We start from the raw sequence: 18,284 nt of genomic DNA, 5'->3' as shown, positions 1-18,284 counted from the left end.
CACTGAAGATTTGGATGGGAAACAAAGTGACTGGATTGCTGAATTCTGAGCGTTTAAAAACACCTACAGGAGTCCCAGGTTTGTGGAGATATGTAGGTTACTTTGTTAATCTAAATTCAGTCAAAACTATTCATACACCATCCTACTTAGACGGGTGCGTACAGTAGTGGAATGGCAAATATAAAGTTGGAAAGAACTCCCCAAGTGCCAGTGTCTTTCAGGGCCTAAGGGAGATGAGGAGTATGGCCACCTCTGTTGTGCATTGTGGCCTGCAGCAGTACAGTTCTTTCTTTTACTCTTGTGGCCCATGTAAGGTCATAAGCGTTCCCATTGTTGGCATGCCAAGCGTGAGTAACTCACTCCTTTAGGGTTTTTTCATCTAACTCTGGTACATTTAGATTTTATTTTTCCATTTTACAGGAAAGACTACAAGTAAAGGGAAAGAAAATGAGAAAATCTGTATGAGCAGCCAGGGGTTTGAAGATGAAGCAGAGAAGCGAGAGACGGACAGTGGTGAAGATTAAGGGAAAGATGCACAGGCTTGCAATGTAGGAAACTATTTGAGAAGCTTAAGTGGAAGGGATAACAGGGAGGTCAGAGTGGAGATAATATTAGGGAGAACATTGATGAGAGTATCATAAGGGGGTTAAAACTGTAAGGAATGTGAAAAGGGCTCAAAATGAAGTGGAGCTACCGATAACAAAAAATAGATGCCCTAACCTCGCAGGCAGACCTTTAATCACAAGGCTATGTTGAAAGGGCTGCCTGAGGTGTTGGAACCTCTCACAATGAAACAAAATGATGGATGCCACAATTATTTTTGGTGCACCCTCTCCCACTGTTTTCTTAAACACCGGCCCAGGTGCCCTAGGGCAGTGCATCTGGGGTTCTGCCAGTGATTAAAAAACAAAAAGGAGAGGTTGCACCAAAGAGCCCCACTCCTTTTGCTCGTCTTCCACCATCCCCACTCGTCCACCAACCACCCCCTGCCACTTAAACCATGCCCCCTTGTCTCGGTCCCCCTCAAACCCTTGCCCCACTTAATGCACTGATCCTGCCTAATCCCAACTGTAAATGTGGAGCATCAGGACCATATTCCGCTCAACCAAATGAATTACTGAAGCGCAGAAATCCACTAGCTTAATTCTACAGCAATTAGGCATCACAGTGGAGTAGGGTTTTATCCAAGTGGCCCTGACAAATTCATCTACCTATGAAACACTGAAAGACCCTGCCCCTTGGGAATGGCAGAGCAGAGTTTTGGAGCAGCGGATTTTGAGCAGGTGAGGTATTTAAGAGAGAGAGTGGGATCAGTGGGGTCTAGTAATTGCAGTGCAGGAAGTGGGGAGGGAGAGATTAGGAATTGGGAGCGAGAGAGAAAGACTGAACATTGTGCGGGTGTTCATCATTAGTGTACGAGGCAGTGAGTGTTAGAGAGGCTAGTAGGGAGGGTGCAGAAGTGGGGTGTAAGGTACATCCTACTGGATGTATTAGTGAAGTGGGGAGGGGCTGCAAGTAGTGAGAGTGCGAATTGTGAAGGGGTGAGCAGGGCACCATATGCCTGGGTTTAGCGAGCAGCAAACAAGGTGGGCAGGGCACCATATCCCAGGGATTTTTAAATAGCGAAGGGGTGAGCAGGGCACCATATGCCAGAGGTTCGTGAGTAGTTGTGATAGGAGTAGAACAGGAATTCTATTTATAAAATGTTTTGTAACGCCCAAAACCTGAGGCATCACAGCATTTGTACTAGTAAAAGATGAGAGAAAACAGTGTAGTCAGTAAGTACACATTTGTGGAAATGTCAAGCACCAAGAGATGCAGCCTGATGGGAAGGTAAGTACCCAAAAGTAGGGTCTGAGCCACAGGGTATCCCGGCTTGAGCGGTTAGTTTTATTTATCAAATAACCAGGTTTTTAACAGTCTCTTAAATGCTGCATATGAAGGTCAATTCCTGATGGTCGGTGGCAAGGAGTTCCATAGGGCAGCCGCTGCGATACTGAAACTCACGCTGCCTGCTTTGGCACGATTGAAGCAAGGAGTGGACAGGGAGATGCTGTTGGAGGATCGGAGTCGCCGCTTCTTGTGATGGTGTTTTTCAGGGAGAATGGGACTTAATTGTAGATGTACCAGTGGGCCATCGAGAGGGTCATAAAGTGAATCCGGGCTTTGCTGGGTAGCCAATGGGAGTCGCAGCATGTTGCTGTGAGGAGGTCTGAGCTGCGGAGTCGCAGGGCTGGAGGAGAGGTTGGACGTTGACGTGCCTTTAAGTACATTAAAGTAATATAGTTTACTGGGTACGAGGGCTCTCGGTAGAGTGAGGAAGTTGGTGGAGAGAAACATCCTGCTCAGAGATACAAGCTTGGACGTGTAGGCTGTTCAGGAGGAAAAGGCGTTGATATGCTTCGTCATTGTGAGCTCGGTGTCCAGGTAAACCCTGAGGGTTTTAACTTGTTTGAGGCCTGGAATGGTGATGTCATCAATGTGGAAGGCGGAGTAAGTGGTGTCCAGGGACTTGAGATGCTGGGACAAGCCAACAACGAGTAGCTCTGTTTTCTCATTGTTGAGAAAAAGACTGTGGTCATTGAATTTTGAATAGCACTGTAAACGTTGTTCATGGTGGTAGTTGCCTGAGATAGTGATGAGGCTTGGAGTGTTATCTGCGAAGTTTGTGCAAGTGATATTGTCGTAGGAGGCAGCTTTTTCTTATATGACCTGGTGGCATTTGGCTAGGTTGGAAGAATTGCCCGCGACAGGCGTCTCTCAGAGAGATGCTCTAGTGATCTCTTAGTTCTGTGGAGGGCGATCAGCTCAGAGAACCAGATGTTAGTGGGCGTTTGGGGATATTCAGTTTAAGGGGAGCATGTAGGTTGATGGTAAGGAAGAGGCCCTGGTGGTAGTGGTTTGCTAGGTCATCTGGATCGCTGGGGCAGGGAGGGGGTGAGTGTGGACAGTAGCGTGGGCTTCAGAATCTTGTCCATTAGTGTTTCTGACCATGATCTAGGAGTGTGGGCCTTCTTTCAGGGGGGAATTTGGAATGCAGATTAAATTATTTTAGGTGATAGTCTGACCAGGGCACCGGGTTATTGGAAGAGATTTTGATGTTGGAATTAGTGGGGAGGATCCAGTTGCGGATGCGACCCTGAACATGCCTGGGGGCCGAGACTGTTTGAGAGAAGCTCATGTCTTCAAGTGCCTGTGCTAGTATTGTAGCTTTGGGATCAGTTGGGTTATTGTAACCCAAATAAATGTCACCTAGAATGACACCTTTGGTTGGAGGATTGAGTAGAGGGGTGATGAGCAGGGGAATGTCAGATTCTGGTACATTTGGCGAGTTGGGTTGGGTGGTAGAGTAGGCGTATGTTGTAGGTGGTGTGTGGGTTGATGACTAGTTTTAGTAGCCGCTTTTTGTAGCCTGAAATGGGTGTTGTATGGAGGCAGCGGATGGAAAGGGAGGATCTAGCAATGAGGGCTACCCCTCCTCCAATAGGGTTGGTGCGATCTGCCCTGATGGTGGTATATTAAGGGGGATGGCAGGCAAGGGACCGGATGCACTATGCACCCAGGATTCGGTGGTGCCAAACATGCCCAAATCGTGATCTAGGAAGACTTATAATAGCGTGGAGAAGGTAGAGAGTTGTGATGAAGAGAAGGTAGGTGGAGTGGTAGAACGGAGGAGAGTAGGGGGGTAAAGTAGTAAAGAAAGGTGGGGCATAAGATCAGGAGGCACACATTCACCACCCTCTAGAGCTAGGATCCGTGGTAGTGTAGAAATAGGTAGAAGTCCCAGAGGGAGACAGATAGCCAACGTCTCAGGGACACCCCAATTTAGCGGACAGACAGTAGGGGTTACGGATCTGTAGAAACTAAACAGTGCTACGGACGCCTGGGCTAGGGCAGGACTCGCAGGTAAGTTCAGAAAGAGGGGCAGCCCTAGCGCCACCTTCCCAAACCCCTTTTCCAGCCGATTTGCTTTGTGTTACAATCGATGCATGTCTATTCTGCAATATTAAAAACTGTAAAAAAACATTTAAAAAAAAACTACAACATATCTCTACGGTTTGCGATAATAATAAAAACCCTTTAAATAGGAGCAAGACTCTGTGCTTTATTCAGGCCATCTGTCACAGTATCCAAAATGGCTGCTTTGCCAAGGCTTCTTTTAGACCGAACTTCAGACGCGAGGACACACATCGTGCTTAAAAATCAAGCGGCTGAAGGCACTTGTTTAAAGACATTTTAATTAAAGGGGCAAGTGTGCGAATAAAGCATTTCATACATCATTTAAGCATCAAGGGACAAGTCCGTTTGCAGTGTACGATAGCCAAACAGTCCATACAATCCAATAGTGGCGAGAGTCCATGAAATGCAAGTGCTAGCTTACCCCTGGGTTGTCGAAGGGGTTGTATACATCCAGAGTGGCATATTGGTTCGTCGGTTTGTGCTCCGTCACTGCCGGGTCCTGGGAAAAGAGCAGCCGTTAGAGTCAATGCAGCACAGCGCGCGCAGCAGCCAGCTCTGCCAGCAACCCACAAGCCATCAGAAAACAACTAATACGTTCCCTTATTACAATTGATATTCAATGACTAATAAACAAAAAAATATCAAACATTTGTAGGACCAATTTTACAATAACACGGGTGTTGAAAGTAAGCGTGGGGCAAATGAAGGCAGGGGAATGGGAACCCATGCAAAATTAGAGTAAAGAGAGGGGCAGGTGTAAGGGGAAAGGGATTTATGCCCCCCCACCCCGCTATATAAAAGAAGGGAATGCTACCAGAAAGGAGTCAAACAAAAGAAAATATACTTATTAAGCAATGTGTCCAAACACGGTTATAAATGCACTCAAAAACACCATGTACTCCAGATGTTAACCGGACAGACGTCACACCCGTAACCTCAGTGGTCAGCGCTCCGAAGGACACTTCACAACACAACTGCAGGGGACACTGCTGGGGGTCTAATCCTGTCACGACATACCCGCTAGAACGCTCAAAGTATTAATATGCCCTGGCATCCGTCTAGCAGATAACACTACTGAAGACTAATAATGCCCTCTGTTTCAGCCCTCTGAATACAAATAATTAGTAGCACTATTCTCCTACACTACCCTTTCCCACTACACAATTACTGGTGGCTTTGTTCAGACTATAGGGCAGTGGAATTTGGTATGAAAAGCGCATTTAAGGGAATGAAAACTGAACAGAAGCACGGCCATTTCACTTTTTTAAATGGATGGTAAAGCAAGTGAATTAAAAAAATGCATCCGCCTTTGCAGTCTATGACGATTGGTTTATGGCGAGTTCATACCAGATCCTTCCAGTTTCTAAGCACGGGAATAATCTGTGTTGCCATGATTGCCCACTGGTAGTATTCGATGTATTGAACTCGGGAGAAGGAAGGGCTGAGTCGGCTTGCCGAACCTATGTTGCACACATCGCACTGTTCCTAGAGCAAGTGCCTAGCGCTTGAGCCATTCCCTGGCCTGAGTAAAACGCCCCGTTTAATGGTATGTAGCCCTTTTAAAGGCATGTCTGAAGAGAGAGAAGGGGCACCTCACAGTTTTACCAGTGAAGAAAAAATGAGAGGATTCTTATAGACATGTAAAAGCAGCCACTTAGAATGCTGCTGACAGGGACTGTGGCGAGACAGCCAGGCCATGCGGTTATGAGGAGTTCTGTAAAGAGATGGAGAGGTAAAGATCATTCATTTTGGGGAGCCAATGGACACAAGTAGAGGTGGTGCACCGAATAGCATATTTAAATATTTGGCGAATACCTACCAGTTAATAAAACATTCCGCCAAAATTGAATATAAACCCGAAATAGCTGCTTTGTTACATCTTAACACAACTTTTTTTAAACCTTATTTCAAACGTGTTCCCACGTTTCATTTATTTCTTGCCACTGACAACAGCTCGTCCTTCTTTAAAGCACAAAAGCCAGAAAAGATTGACCTATTCCCACTGCACCCCACTAACCGCTCCCACAGTATGCTCCCTGTTTCAGATCCACCAGAGCGCAAGGAGACCACTCCGGTTGTGATCGTGCGCGGTACAAATAACCCTTTAACATTAACATAACGAAAAAGAACAGACAGTGTCTTACCATCCAGCTACCGGCCAATCAGTTTAATAAATACGGATAACAAGATTCTCGCGAAGGTGCTTGCTTTACGTATTGAGGATGTGATTCAAAGGCTTGTTCATGTGGATCAATCAGGTTTTGTTAGACATCGTAGGACATCTAGTAACATTCGGAATCTCTTATTGACCATGTACCAGGCCCAGAATTTGGATGATGATGATGTGGCAGTGTTTTCTTTGGATGCCGAAAAAGCTTTTGATCGCATTAATTGGCAGTATATGTTCACGGTGCTGAGGGCAATTAATCTGGGTGACGATTACATTTCTTGGGTCTCTTTTGTATGCTTGTCCTATGGCAAGTGTTAAGACAAATGTTTTTTTATCTGATACATTCAGTCTTTGGAGGGGCACTAGACAAGGTTGTCCACTTTCACCCTTCTTGTTCGTACTTGCTATTGAACCACTTGCTATTGCTCTGCGGAATGATTTATACTTGAAAGGTGTGTCCTTTCATGGGGCTGAACAGAAGATTTGGCTCTATACTGATGACCTTTTGTTGGTTTTACGGAATTTGGAGGTTTCTTTACCGTCTTTAATGGACATTTTGGATCGGTTTCATGTGGTGGCGGGGTTTAAAATAAACCGGTCGAAATCTGAGGCTTTGCCCGTCACGGGAAGTTGTTCTAGACCTTTGGTGACTGGATTTGGATTTCAGTGGTGTTTGCGTAAAATGAAATACTTATGAATGTTAGAAAATGTGGTAGGAAACTTCCTTTGACTGAATTTTTGCGGGACGTATGGAGGAGCTTACATTAAATGTGTGGTTCAACTGCGCTGAAGTCGACTTCAGCCTCAATTTGGTTTAATAAAGCTATCACGTAGGCTGGCAAACCTATGTTTTGGCCGGAATGGTTTGTTGGTGGAGTTCACTGGATTAAAAATATATGCAGAAATGGAAAGTGGATTGATTTTCGTTATGTGCGAATTTCGATATTCATAATGTTTCTATTGCGGATTACAGGAAGCTGTAGAGATGCATCAGTGAGATTGATGGAAGTGAAGCTGTGGTTTTGGATCATATGGTGGTGGGATGCCAATCGGTTGCGATCAAATTGTATCATCGAATTGTTGCCAACTCCAAATATAATACTGGACTGATGGAGGAGTGGAGTACAAGATTGAGTAGTGAGAACACTACGGATATGTGGATTGAATTGTGTGCAAATGTGAAGCTTTGTTCAGTTAATTTGAGTGAACGCTCTCGACAAATTAAAATCCTAACCGTTTTTTCTGGTGTCCGGAGAGGCTCAAGCACAGGGGCATGTCGGATTCGGATGTTTGTTGGTGCTGTGGTGTGGAGGTGGGCACTCTTGAACATTTACTATGTGACTGTGTCAGGGGCTTCTGGCAGGAGGTTTGCAACATTTGTTTACGGGTCCTGGACTGCAGCATTGATTTGGATTTTATGACGATGGTTTTGGGCAGTGGTATATTGCTGGATGATCGTTCCTTATCTGAGAAAACAATTTTTGTTCAGGGGAGCGTCGGTTGCCAAGAAAATGATTTTGAGGGGGTGGAAATCCCGCATCCCGCCTTCATCTAATGAGTGGATTGATGAAATGATTTCTTTGGCGGCTATTGAAAAGGTGATGTACAGGCGGTTGGGGAACTGCGGATGCATGCTAAGGTGTGGGATGTTTTCCTGACTATGTATTAACTAGAGGGATTTACAAAAAAAGGGGTTTATTTAATTTTTTTCCCTCCCTCTCTTCAATTGCTATTTTTGATGATGTTCTTCGTTCACACTATTTTGTGTTTATTTCTTGGTTGATGTATTCTTGTTCTGGTAAAACGTAAATAAAGAAGTAAAAAAACAAAAGAAAAAGAACTGACCCCATGTACAGAGGGAGGTTGCATATGCAAAGCCAGTGCTACTCAAAGTGGCAAGCTTCATGAAGGCATAGTGCTAGCACAATGGATTCTTTAGTGCGCAGTTACCACTGCAAATTCCTTACATTGCAAGTTGTAAAGTAGCTTAAGCGGAAAGTGCATTTTGAACCTTCCTTTCTGCTCAAATAGAAATGTATAAATGATTTCCATTTACTCCGATGGGGCAAGTCGAAGGTACATGTGAGGTGAGTGGACTCTCCAAACTATTTTTAAAGAGGGGACTCCTGTGCCCCCCCCCCACTCCCCATATGACAAACATGTCCCATGTTTGTCATATGGGGAGGGGGCCGAGGGGGTGGGGGAGGACAGTTGCAGATAGACCGATCGGGTTGGAACAGGGGCTGTGGCGGCTGGCATTAATGGGCACAGGGGCGGAGCCCCCCCCCCATGTGTCTGCAGCAGGAGAAAAGAAGTTGCACTTTTTTATTTAAATATACACCAAACTTAAATCCATCTTTCAGTTTCACTCGATACAGTGCTCCACAGGGCCATCATGTGGTCCTTTGCGGCCATGGCCCAGTCCCCATCTTTCTTATCTACTCTCATTTTACACTCCCTCCCATTCTCTCCGTTTGCTGACCTCTTCTTACTCACTGTACCCCCTTAACCATGTGCCTCTTCACGCTTCCGTTCCTTTCAGCTCTTGGCACCCCTTCACTGGAACTCCTTACTTCTCTCTATCCGCTACATCCCCACCTACATTTCCTTCCACACCTCCTTGAAAGCCCTTCTTCTCCACCCCCCCTTGACTTTCCTTCCCTACCATCTCTCCTCTCCAATTTCCCTGTCCCACACTCCTACCCTCCCCTTCCTTCTCACACCCACTTGAATTTGAACCAGATAATTGAAATATTGTTCCTCCTTCCCTGGACTACCTCCTCTCCCTTCCTCCTCACCCGTGCCTCACCACCTCCACCTAAGTAAATTCTTCTACGTATTGTTTAACTGGTTTGTTTCAGGATTGTAAATATGCTTCTTTCATTACTGTACCTTGTTGTTATATTGTAAAGCGCTTTGGATTAAAGCGATATATAAACCTAATAAACAAACAGTCATGATTATTTGTTGAGGGGTGAGTCCTGATATACTGTTTAATCTATTTGGCGCTAGTTTCCTTGCGCTGTTTTACTAAACAAAATCATTAGATGGCATGTGGGGCGTCAAAGGTCTGGCCCCCAAGGTGTAAGCGTCTGCGCAAAGTTTGCAAGGACACCTGATTGACAGCAATCAGGGGCCTGTGAACTGTTGAGAAACCATGGTTGTGCGGAATATATCCAGCTCAGTGCATGTCCCTGTTTCCGTCAAGTGTATGGAATTGAGCAGGACTGGCGAATCGATGTGTTGCCAAACGTAGAAAACTGTATAATAAATGTGTGTGCATGCGTGTTAAGGTCGTGTCTGGGAGTGCAGGCTGTGAATATATATGTTCCTACATGGCCCGGCCCGAGAGTGTGAGAGAGTGCAAGTGTGGCATAGGAAGTTTATACATAACAGTACCACCTTGTGTCTAAAGCACAGTGAACCTGTAAACACGATTATTATTATGACTAGTCACATTCAGCAATCTAGGTGTCAAAAATAAAATATAACGTGATCTTTATACAATCAAATAGGATTAAAAAACAAGTGTTCTCTACAGCCACTGAGCAGGCTGCTCCAGCTTCATTTCTTTAAAGCAGCTAGGCAACCTTCTCACAAAGCATTCCTGATGACGTCCCATGGGGTGTGAATCCGAATTCTAAAGTACAGAAAATGAATTCTGTGTCATTTGTGCTAAAGATGTGCAGGCCAAAGTTCATTTTTAAAATTGAAAGGGTTAACAAAGCTGTCACATTGAGTTGATAGGCCCACAGCTGTACATAATCTGTTGGTTTATGTAGTGTTATCATGTAAAATCCGGCAAATACTTCACATGGAATAATAAAAGCAGTGATCGGCCCAGAATCACAGAAGGTGGACTTTTTCAGAGTGCTCGTAAAGGTCTAGTGCCACCACAAACAAATATTGTATTAGTGGCAAAGACAAATTGCTTTTAGTGAGAAAAAAAAAAAAACAACAAAGTAGGACACGCAATAGGTCAGGTCCTAGCCGGACAGATGACAGCGATGTCTTGAGAGATTTGTCCATTTTTTGTTTTTACTATTAGGTGGAGCCACCTGTAAGCTGAAACATTTACAGTGGAGTAGAGTAAGGAGGTAGTTGGGTTGTTTGGGGGAGCATACAGCATGTGAGGGTTATATACAGGTTTTCTGTCATGCAGTAATATCGGGCTTTGTGCCGTTTAGAGCCAGCATTATTTCTAAGCAGTCTTCTACAAGTTAAAAGCTTGATTGCAGCTGTAAATGCGCTACTGGTGTAATGAACTTGAAGCACTATGTGTGTTCTTACAGGTGTTCCTTGCACTGAAGTCCAATCAAAAACAAGTGGTGGCAAAGAAAACATGTTTTGCTTATTTATAGGTATTAGATAGTCACTTGTCAGGGACCGACATCATATGGCAAGTAGCACACCCCATTTTCAGGTATTTGGCATTTTATGGCAACATAGTACCATTATGACAGTACCTAGCAAATGTTTTACCCAAAAAGAAAACGGATGACTTTGCCACTGCTTGCTTGATTACTGTCTTTATGGTTGCAGACAGTTTCGTTACTTGCCACATCCGGCATTTGACATGTTTTCTTACAGTGGCATGGCATTCTGTAATGTATTGGCATTATAGGCATCACCAACATGAGGAGTGTTCTTATGTGGGCATAATGGCCTACATGGGTACTCCGTTAAGGACACTATCAAGACTGACGTTACTATAGTTGGCATCTTTTGATAATGGCACAGATGAGTGAAAAAGTACAGTGAATTAGAATGCTACAGAGCTGAACTCCCGTGGCTTCGAAGTGTCTGCTCTATAATTTCCACCACTCTGGTTTTCCCTGTGTTCTTGAATGAGCAACTTTTCCCCAGCATTTCAGGAATCTTTCATATCCATCACAATGGACTACAGGGGACCCACAGACAGATTCCGAGTGGATGTGCCGACGATATGGACATGTTTTCTTACAGTGGTATGGCATTCCTTTATTAGTACTATGGGCAAATCCAATAGGAGTATGTTCTTACAGGGGTAGACCATAACGGTCATATTATCTTATAGTATCTTTACAAGTATTAGGTGCAAAACAAACATGTGTATCTTCTTATGTGGCAATACTGGAATATATTTGTGAAACCACCATGGATACATATAGGCAAATCCAGCATGATTTTTATTTATTTTTTTATACTTGCAGATTGTGGGCAAATGTTTAATAAAAGTGCATTGGAAAATTTGCCTGTGCACTGTTGGTGACTTGGCATCTATGACATGCTACCCTGAAACCCGATTCAAAGATGTGCGGCTTTTACCCATTTTTATTTTTTCACAGAAAAGTGCCATGAAAGGACCATTTGAACCCATTATCCCCCACCCCCCCCCCCCCCCCAACCCCTCCTTGGATGATTTGGACTCCCTCGCTAAGCTCAGTCAATAATGCACATTTGTGGCAAATATTTACGCAACACTGATCAAAAAAAAAAAAAGATTTTTAAAACCACCACCCGCCAGTGAACAGGGGTAATCGCGCACAGCAAAGCCCGACATGCGACTCAACCTGCCTAAACACAACAAGCTCTACACGACCGTTGAGCAGTCAATCAATTCTACCGAACGCACCCCACATACACCACCTCATTCTCACCCCATTAGAGGTGCAAGGTTCCATGGATTTTTCATTTGTCGCTCACTCTTCACCCCAACAGATAAGTGCTCCCCCAGAAAACTGCTCTCATCTCTGCCACATATCCTTTGAAAGCGGGGGCCTGTAATGTTATTTGAGAAATTTCCTAACAGGCAAATTCTCCCAAGTGGTTACTAGGGGCTGGAACTTGCACTGCCTGGCATGCAAAACACATGAATCCCCTTAAAAGAATGACCCTACAGGTAGCGCATCACCAAATCACATCATATCAGTCGGCTATTAATGAGTGCAACATATGAATGATGATTAATGTACAACTTTTTGTCGAAGTTACATAATATCAATTTCCTCTTGCGTCGGCTTGCAAAGTAATAGGTTAGCAGTTGCATGGATCTTTCCCTATTGGCCCCTTATCCTACTCTCACTCACACACACACACTCATCACATAGACAATTATTCATAACTCGCCACACTAATCCTACAGGTTTCATTTCATTTACAGCATTGAAAAGTTCAAACTAGCGGACACAATTATGCAGAATTCAGTGACACTTGTACTATGACTTATTTGATTCTTGAGCTACAACAATATCAATATTTCCTTTGCTCATATTCAAATGAGGACCAGCACTTGCACCCCATACACTTGTGTTTAGTAAAGCTGCACCCAAGATGACCTCTGTAAGACCTACCTTGTACCCTGAGACTCTCAGGGGGAATGACCCTCGCACTCCTCAGAAAGACCCACAGTTCTTAGGGCACGTCTGGTACCACTTTTGAAAGTACATAGAACTAGGCAATTAAACATTCTCCATGCCATCCATTTCCCCCCAAATTGTGTGTACCATGTTGCAGGCCCTCACTGCGCTCTTCCGTTTGGTTTATTAAAGCCATTTGCACATCCTTGTAAACATCCTAGAACTTAATTACGTGTCCGTTTCTCATTTGCTGGTAGAGGGAGTCTTGATAAACCATCCACCCTTCTGGTTTTTCTGCCATGTACTATATATCAATCACTGTAAAGTCCTGGCCATACATCCTAGTTTTAAACCCTAACCAGTCAGGGGACTTAGTTAAACCCAGACCTTCAGGTAATCAGCCATATTTTCTCCCAAAAACCAAGCAAATACTGCAGATAAACAAATAAGGGGTAAAAATACTTCCCCCAAAAAATATTATAGGACACAACTGATACAGAGAATGCTGCTCCAGGCTGCCATCCACACAGCCCCATGCGATCAATTGTACTAACAGGGAAGTGTCCCAGAAAAGCAACTACTAGGATTACCGCCTGTGCTTAAGAGGACATTTCATGCACGTCTCAAAAGCACACATTACATTCTAGGTGCAAAGAAGTCTGGATTACTAACAGGTAACCTTTTTAAGGTAAAATATATTGTCGCTTTCCTAATATACCCTAATTGGGAATGGGAATGACTTGTAATAAAGAAGCAAAATACTTCCACTTCAAAATTGTAACCAGAGATCTAGATATACCCTCCTTATTACAGAATATGTATTAAATAAGGGTTTAAAAAATAAAAAATGTTTTAAAAAAAGCAAGTGCACCATGAATGGATTTGTGGCTCATGCACATGCTGTAGCCTCTTTTCCTTTTCAGAAAGGTTGGGTTCAGTTGGGCGCGGTGCTCTTGAGAGACGCCGTGGTTTTCTCACTTGAGCCACAGGATTGGGTGAACAAGACTCCCAAACCCAGAGACATTGGCATCCACTGTGATCTCCTTTCTTGCTGACATTGCAAGATTTCTAGGATCGGAGCAGTCCATGGTCTTCAAAGAACTTCACAAAAGTCACTCCTGTCTTAAGATAGCATCTTGTTGGTTCCGGAAGCATGGTGACTTTTACAGTGAAACATGCACATAATTCAGAGAACTAAAATGTACGTCATGTGTGCTCTATACTTTGACATACAACCATGATTTACTGTGCCAAGGTGACTTTCTCCTGGCTTCACACCATCATTCAAAAGGACACGTCCTAGGGTTTCAATCTCTCCACAATTTAATCCACATTTCTCCTCGTTTAGCATCATTCAGTAATTCCGGAACTACGTCTTGGGCCTTGTTCAGTACTGCGCAGCGTTCCATTTGGTTGATTGTATACAAGGATGTGGCCTTGGAATGCCAAGCTTTAAAACAGATGGAGTACAATTATTTGGAACACCACAGCTGCTAATCTTAATTCTCTTTGCTTTAAATATCCTTGGGGTATGGTGAATGCAGCAAACTTCTTGCATCTCTACTTGAGGAGAGGAGGACAGCGTATCAATCCCAGAGAGATGGCATTTCCTCGTGACATCACCTCCTCCTAAATGGAGGACGAGGAAAACTACCCTTATAATCATGTTTAACCTGCTTAAGTCTACGCAGGAGTAAATCGCCAGTCTTCTTCCGTGCAACCACCACAGTCGCCAACCAGAACACAGACTAAGGGTCATAGAAGACATTTCTCTTGCAGCTTTTGAAAAACAACTGGCAGCTCCTTTCCAGTGGTCAGTGGTACTGCATAGCCCTTGTGCTTTACAGGAATCGTGCTGCTCTTTTTGTAGGTGGAACCCAGGAGTCAACCCGATCTTTACAAGGAAATGAAGATACATGCAGTCATTTCTCTTTAGGTATTTTGGATTAGATTATGTGTGCGGATACCGCTGTTACAGCCAAGTTACTTCAGCACAAAGGCTGCATTTAAAGTATGCACCTCTGTTCCAAAATAGGAGTATAGGCAATCACAATCCTGGTGGCAGTGTAATCTTTCAACGAAATCCATATCAGAGTTTGGGGTATTGTGGCTGGTATTTCATATCATTATGAAAACCATTCCCAAATCTGTATCATACATGCGTCAACGCTGCGAGCCAGGCCAGCCCCGGGCAGGCTCCGTGTATTGTCTCTAGACTGGCCGTCTATGCTGCACCCAGCAGAACCATAGATAGTGGGGACTGACTTGCTCCTTTGTGAAGTCGGGCAACACCCCTCTCCCTCCAGGCAGCCACTCATTTGGAGCAGTCCTGGGTAACAGGAATCAAAGGGCACACCCTACACAAAAGGACTAGCCTCATAGCAAGATGTTGCATACCAAAGAGCCTTTGATGCTATGGGTCTGAGAAGAGAGTTGCGCTAGTGTAGACACAAGGAGCTCAACACGATTGGGGAAATGTTCCACCATCTTCTTTCTCTCTGTACGTCTCCTTTCTTCAGCTCTCCTTCACTTCCTTTAACACAAAGCACATAGGGTATGACGCAAGAAAGCAAATACCACTTGTAACGAGGACAGGGACTGGACCCCTTCAAGCAGGCTTGCTTTTGTCCAGTCACCTGCAGACCTTTGCCTACAAAAGAGGGGGGCTTCCACTCTTGATTCACTTTCGGAACATTCAAGACCTCAGAATTCCTTCGAAACTATTTTGGGAGATTTGATCTTTCCAAAGCCCTCAGCCATGGATGTGGAGAAGGAGTGTTCCAAGGAAGAGGCAGGCTGTGCTCCTTACCCACTTTGCACCAAACCTCCCTAGGCTGGGAGAGCAGAACCTGGAAGGACATTACCTTGTCCTAGAGTCCTGCAGTGGGTCTCAGCATCTGGAGGGCCAGGCCAGCCAGGATCCCTGTTCTACCACATCGAACCATGTCCACCGCACTGAAACCAGAGGGACCCACTAGTGCTACTTTTGGTACTTTATCGACTGCTACTTTGAACCGTTGAACCAGCACACCACCACAACATGTTAAGCAGAGCACGTCCTCTGTTTGGTTCGAACAACCTGCTTGCTGCTACAGATCAACTCACACCACTGCCTCTTAGAACATTACATCAGAACACCAAGGTCACTGCATCAAACAAACGAACATTGCCTTGAAGAGCTGGAGCAGCGAGTCACTTGCTGACTCAGCACCAAACATTATTAAGGTACTTGATCTGACCTGGCCACCTTGCTCCACTTTTAGGGGCCCTAGAGACTGGCTAAGTCTGTTTTGTACCTTTGTCCCCCAAAAACATCATTTTCAAATATCTTGTTGCATTTCTTTTCCTCCCTGCTGAAAACTCGAGTGCATTTCAAAGTTTTTTGTATTTTTACAGGTGAAAGTTTTTTAAGTGTTTTTATAGTCCCCTGTACATTGGTGTTTAACTGAAATTATATACGATAAAATACTCACCGTAATCGTATTTCTGATGCTTGTATCTGCTTAGATTCACATGCCGTGCATAGGCCAACATCTAGTGGAAGCTGCAGAGTATTACAGTTTGTTTTTCAAAACTCAAAAATGGGCGTCGACCTAGGGCGTGCCAGTAATACTATCCCTAGTGTGACGTCCACTGTACCCATGATCCCTCACGCCTGTAGGACCCTCAGATTGTATTTTTTCTGACATGAGGTAGCATGAGGAGTAGCCGAGTACAGATTATCCAAGCAGATAGATAGATAAGACTACAAGCATCCATGCGCCTTCTCTCAGAGGGGAGGAAGGGCGGGCGCATGTGAATCTAAGCAGATACAAGCATCAGAAATACGATTATGGTGAGTAATGTATCCCTTCTGAGGCTTGTGGAATCTGCTTAGTCACATGCTGTGCATAGATTAGCGAGCAGTGTTAGAAGAAGGAGGTGGGATGTGAGAAGGGTCATGAGTGAACAGATGTCCTAGAACCGCTTGTCCCACTTGAGTATCTGTCTTGGAATGAGTGTCAATGCAGTAGTGCTGAGTAAAAGTGTGAATAGAGCTCCATGTAGCTGCTTTGCAAATGGTGTCAAGGGGTACATTTGCAATGAAAGCCAGAGTGGCCCCAGTGCCTCTAGTAGAGTGGGCTCTTGGCGTAAAAGGCAGAGTTTTCTCAGAAAGGGAGTAGCACAGCTGGATACAGTTTACTATCCATTTTGAGATGGCACCTTTAGAGACGCGATCTCCCCCTCTGCCTGTAGCTACGGAGACAAACAGTTGGTCTGTTTTTCTCAGCGATCTGGTCTTGTCTACATAGTAGAGGACCGCTCTTCACACATCTAGCGTGTGTAGTTTCACCTCAGCAGAGCTTTTGGGTTCTTGGAAGAAGGCCAGTAGCTCAATGGACTGGTTAACGTGGAATTTTGAAATTAATTTAGGTGAGAACCTAGGGTGTGTTTGTAGAACCAGTTTATCCTTATGAACAGTAAAGAAAGGATCCTGCACTGACAGAGCCTGAATTTCACTGACCCTTCTTATGGATGTAATGGCTACTAAGAAGGCAGTTTTATAGGTCAGGTGTTTGAGACTAGCCTTATGCATGGGTGCAAAGGGTGGCCCCATGAGTTTAGCAAGCACCACATTAAGGTCCCATCCTGGTGGTGGGTTTGAAATTGGAGGGTGAAGTCTCATTACCCCTTCCATGAAGGCTTTAACCACTGGTACTTTCCACCACAACACCTTGTTATGGGAGGTGTTGTAGGCTGACAGTGCCGCCAGGTGTACCTTGAGTGAATTAAATACCAAACCTGCGTCCAGCAGGTGGAGCATGTAGGCGACAATATTGGAAGGAGTGCAATCAACCGGGTTGATTTGTTTATTCTGGCACCAGATAACAAATCTTTTCCATTTATCAAAGTAACAGTGTCTTGTGTTTGGTTTCCTGGATTCCTTTAGGAAATCCATGCATCTCTGAGGTAGATTGAGATGGCCAAACTCTAGGACTTCAGGAGCCATGCAGCCAAGTTCATTGAACTCGGTTGAGGGTCCACTGTTTGTCCTTGGTGCTGGGATAGTAGGTTGTGCCAGCACGGGAGCTTGACTGGTTCGCACACTGCCAGTCTGCGCAAGTGTGGGACCATGGTTGCCTCGCCCACATGGGAGCAACTAGGATGAGCGTTGTCGATTCCCTGTGCATCTTGTTGACCAACTTCCTCATCAGAGGAGTGGGTGGAAAACCGTAGGCAAACATCCGACCAGTTCATCCACAGGGCGTTCCCCTTGGAGCCTGGCTGGGGGAACCTGGATGCAAAGTCTGGGCATTGTCTGTTTTCGCTTGTGGCGAATAGGTCTATAGTGGGGAAACCCCACTGTGAGAAGAGGTCTTCTACTACTTCTCTGTGCAGACACCATTGGTGTTCTTCTGGAAGGGGATCCCTGCTCAAAGCGTCCGCCAGTGAATTGCGATCCCCTGGATGAAAGGTAAATGTTCTGTCTGAGTGCCCATATCCAAATTTTCTGGGCAAGTCAACTAATTTGGCGACCGAGTCCCTCCCGTTTGTTTATGTAAAACATGACTCTAGTGATGTCTGTTAAGATCTGCACTGACAGGTTTATCAGGTGGGGTTTGAACACTTGAAGCGCTCTGAAGACTGCCAGAAGCTCTAGCAGATTGATGTGATTCTTGGCTACTGTGTGAGACCAGAGACCCTGAGCTGCGTGGTGAAGGAGGTGTGCTCCCCACTCTGATAGGGATGCGTCTGTAGTGACTACAGCTTGTATCTCCGGATCGAAAAAGGGTTTCCCCTTTGACAGGTTCTCTCTCGTCCACCAGTGAAGACTT

The 18,284-nt window shown here is 44.8% G+C and overlaps 1 protein-coding gene across 2 annotated transcripts in view; it reads right to left on the bottom strand.

The window, feature by feature from the left end:
- The window catches only part of SCAMP3 (secretory carrier membrane protein 3), a 162,580-nt gene that overhangs the window by 69,754 nt on the left and 74,542 nt on the right, over window positions 1-18,284 (bottom strand). For both annotated transcript variants that reach the window (XM_069650106.1, XM_069650105.1), the window contains exon 2: window positions 4,382-4,459. Coding sequence is in view for 1 of the 2 variants with exons in the window: in XM_069650105.1 (XP_069506206.1) it covers window positions 4,382-4,459 (78 nt within the window). In the remaining variant the exon portion in view is untranslated. The remainder of the gene's footprint in view (window positions 1-4,381; window positions 4,460-18,284) is intronic.

Source organism: Ambystoma mexicanum, chromosome 1p (assembly GCF_040938575.1).
Source record: "Ambystoma mexicanum isolate Mex_15411 chromosome 1p, UKY_AmexF1_1, whole genome shotgun sequence".
Classification (NCBI taxonomy): Eukaryota; Metazoa; Chordata; class Amphibia; order Caudata; family Ambystomatidae; genus Ambystoma; species Ambystoma mexicanum.
This window is presented reverse-complemented; position numbering and strand designations above follow the sequence as displayed.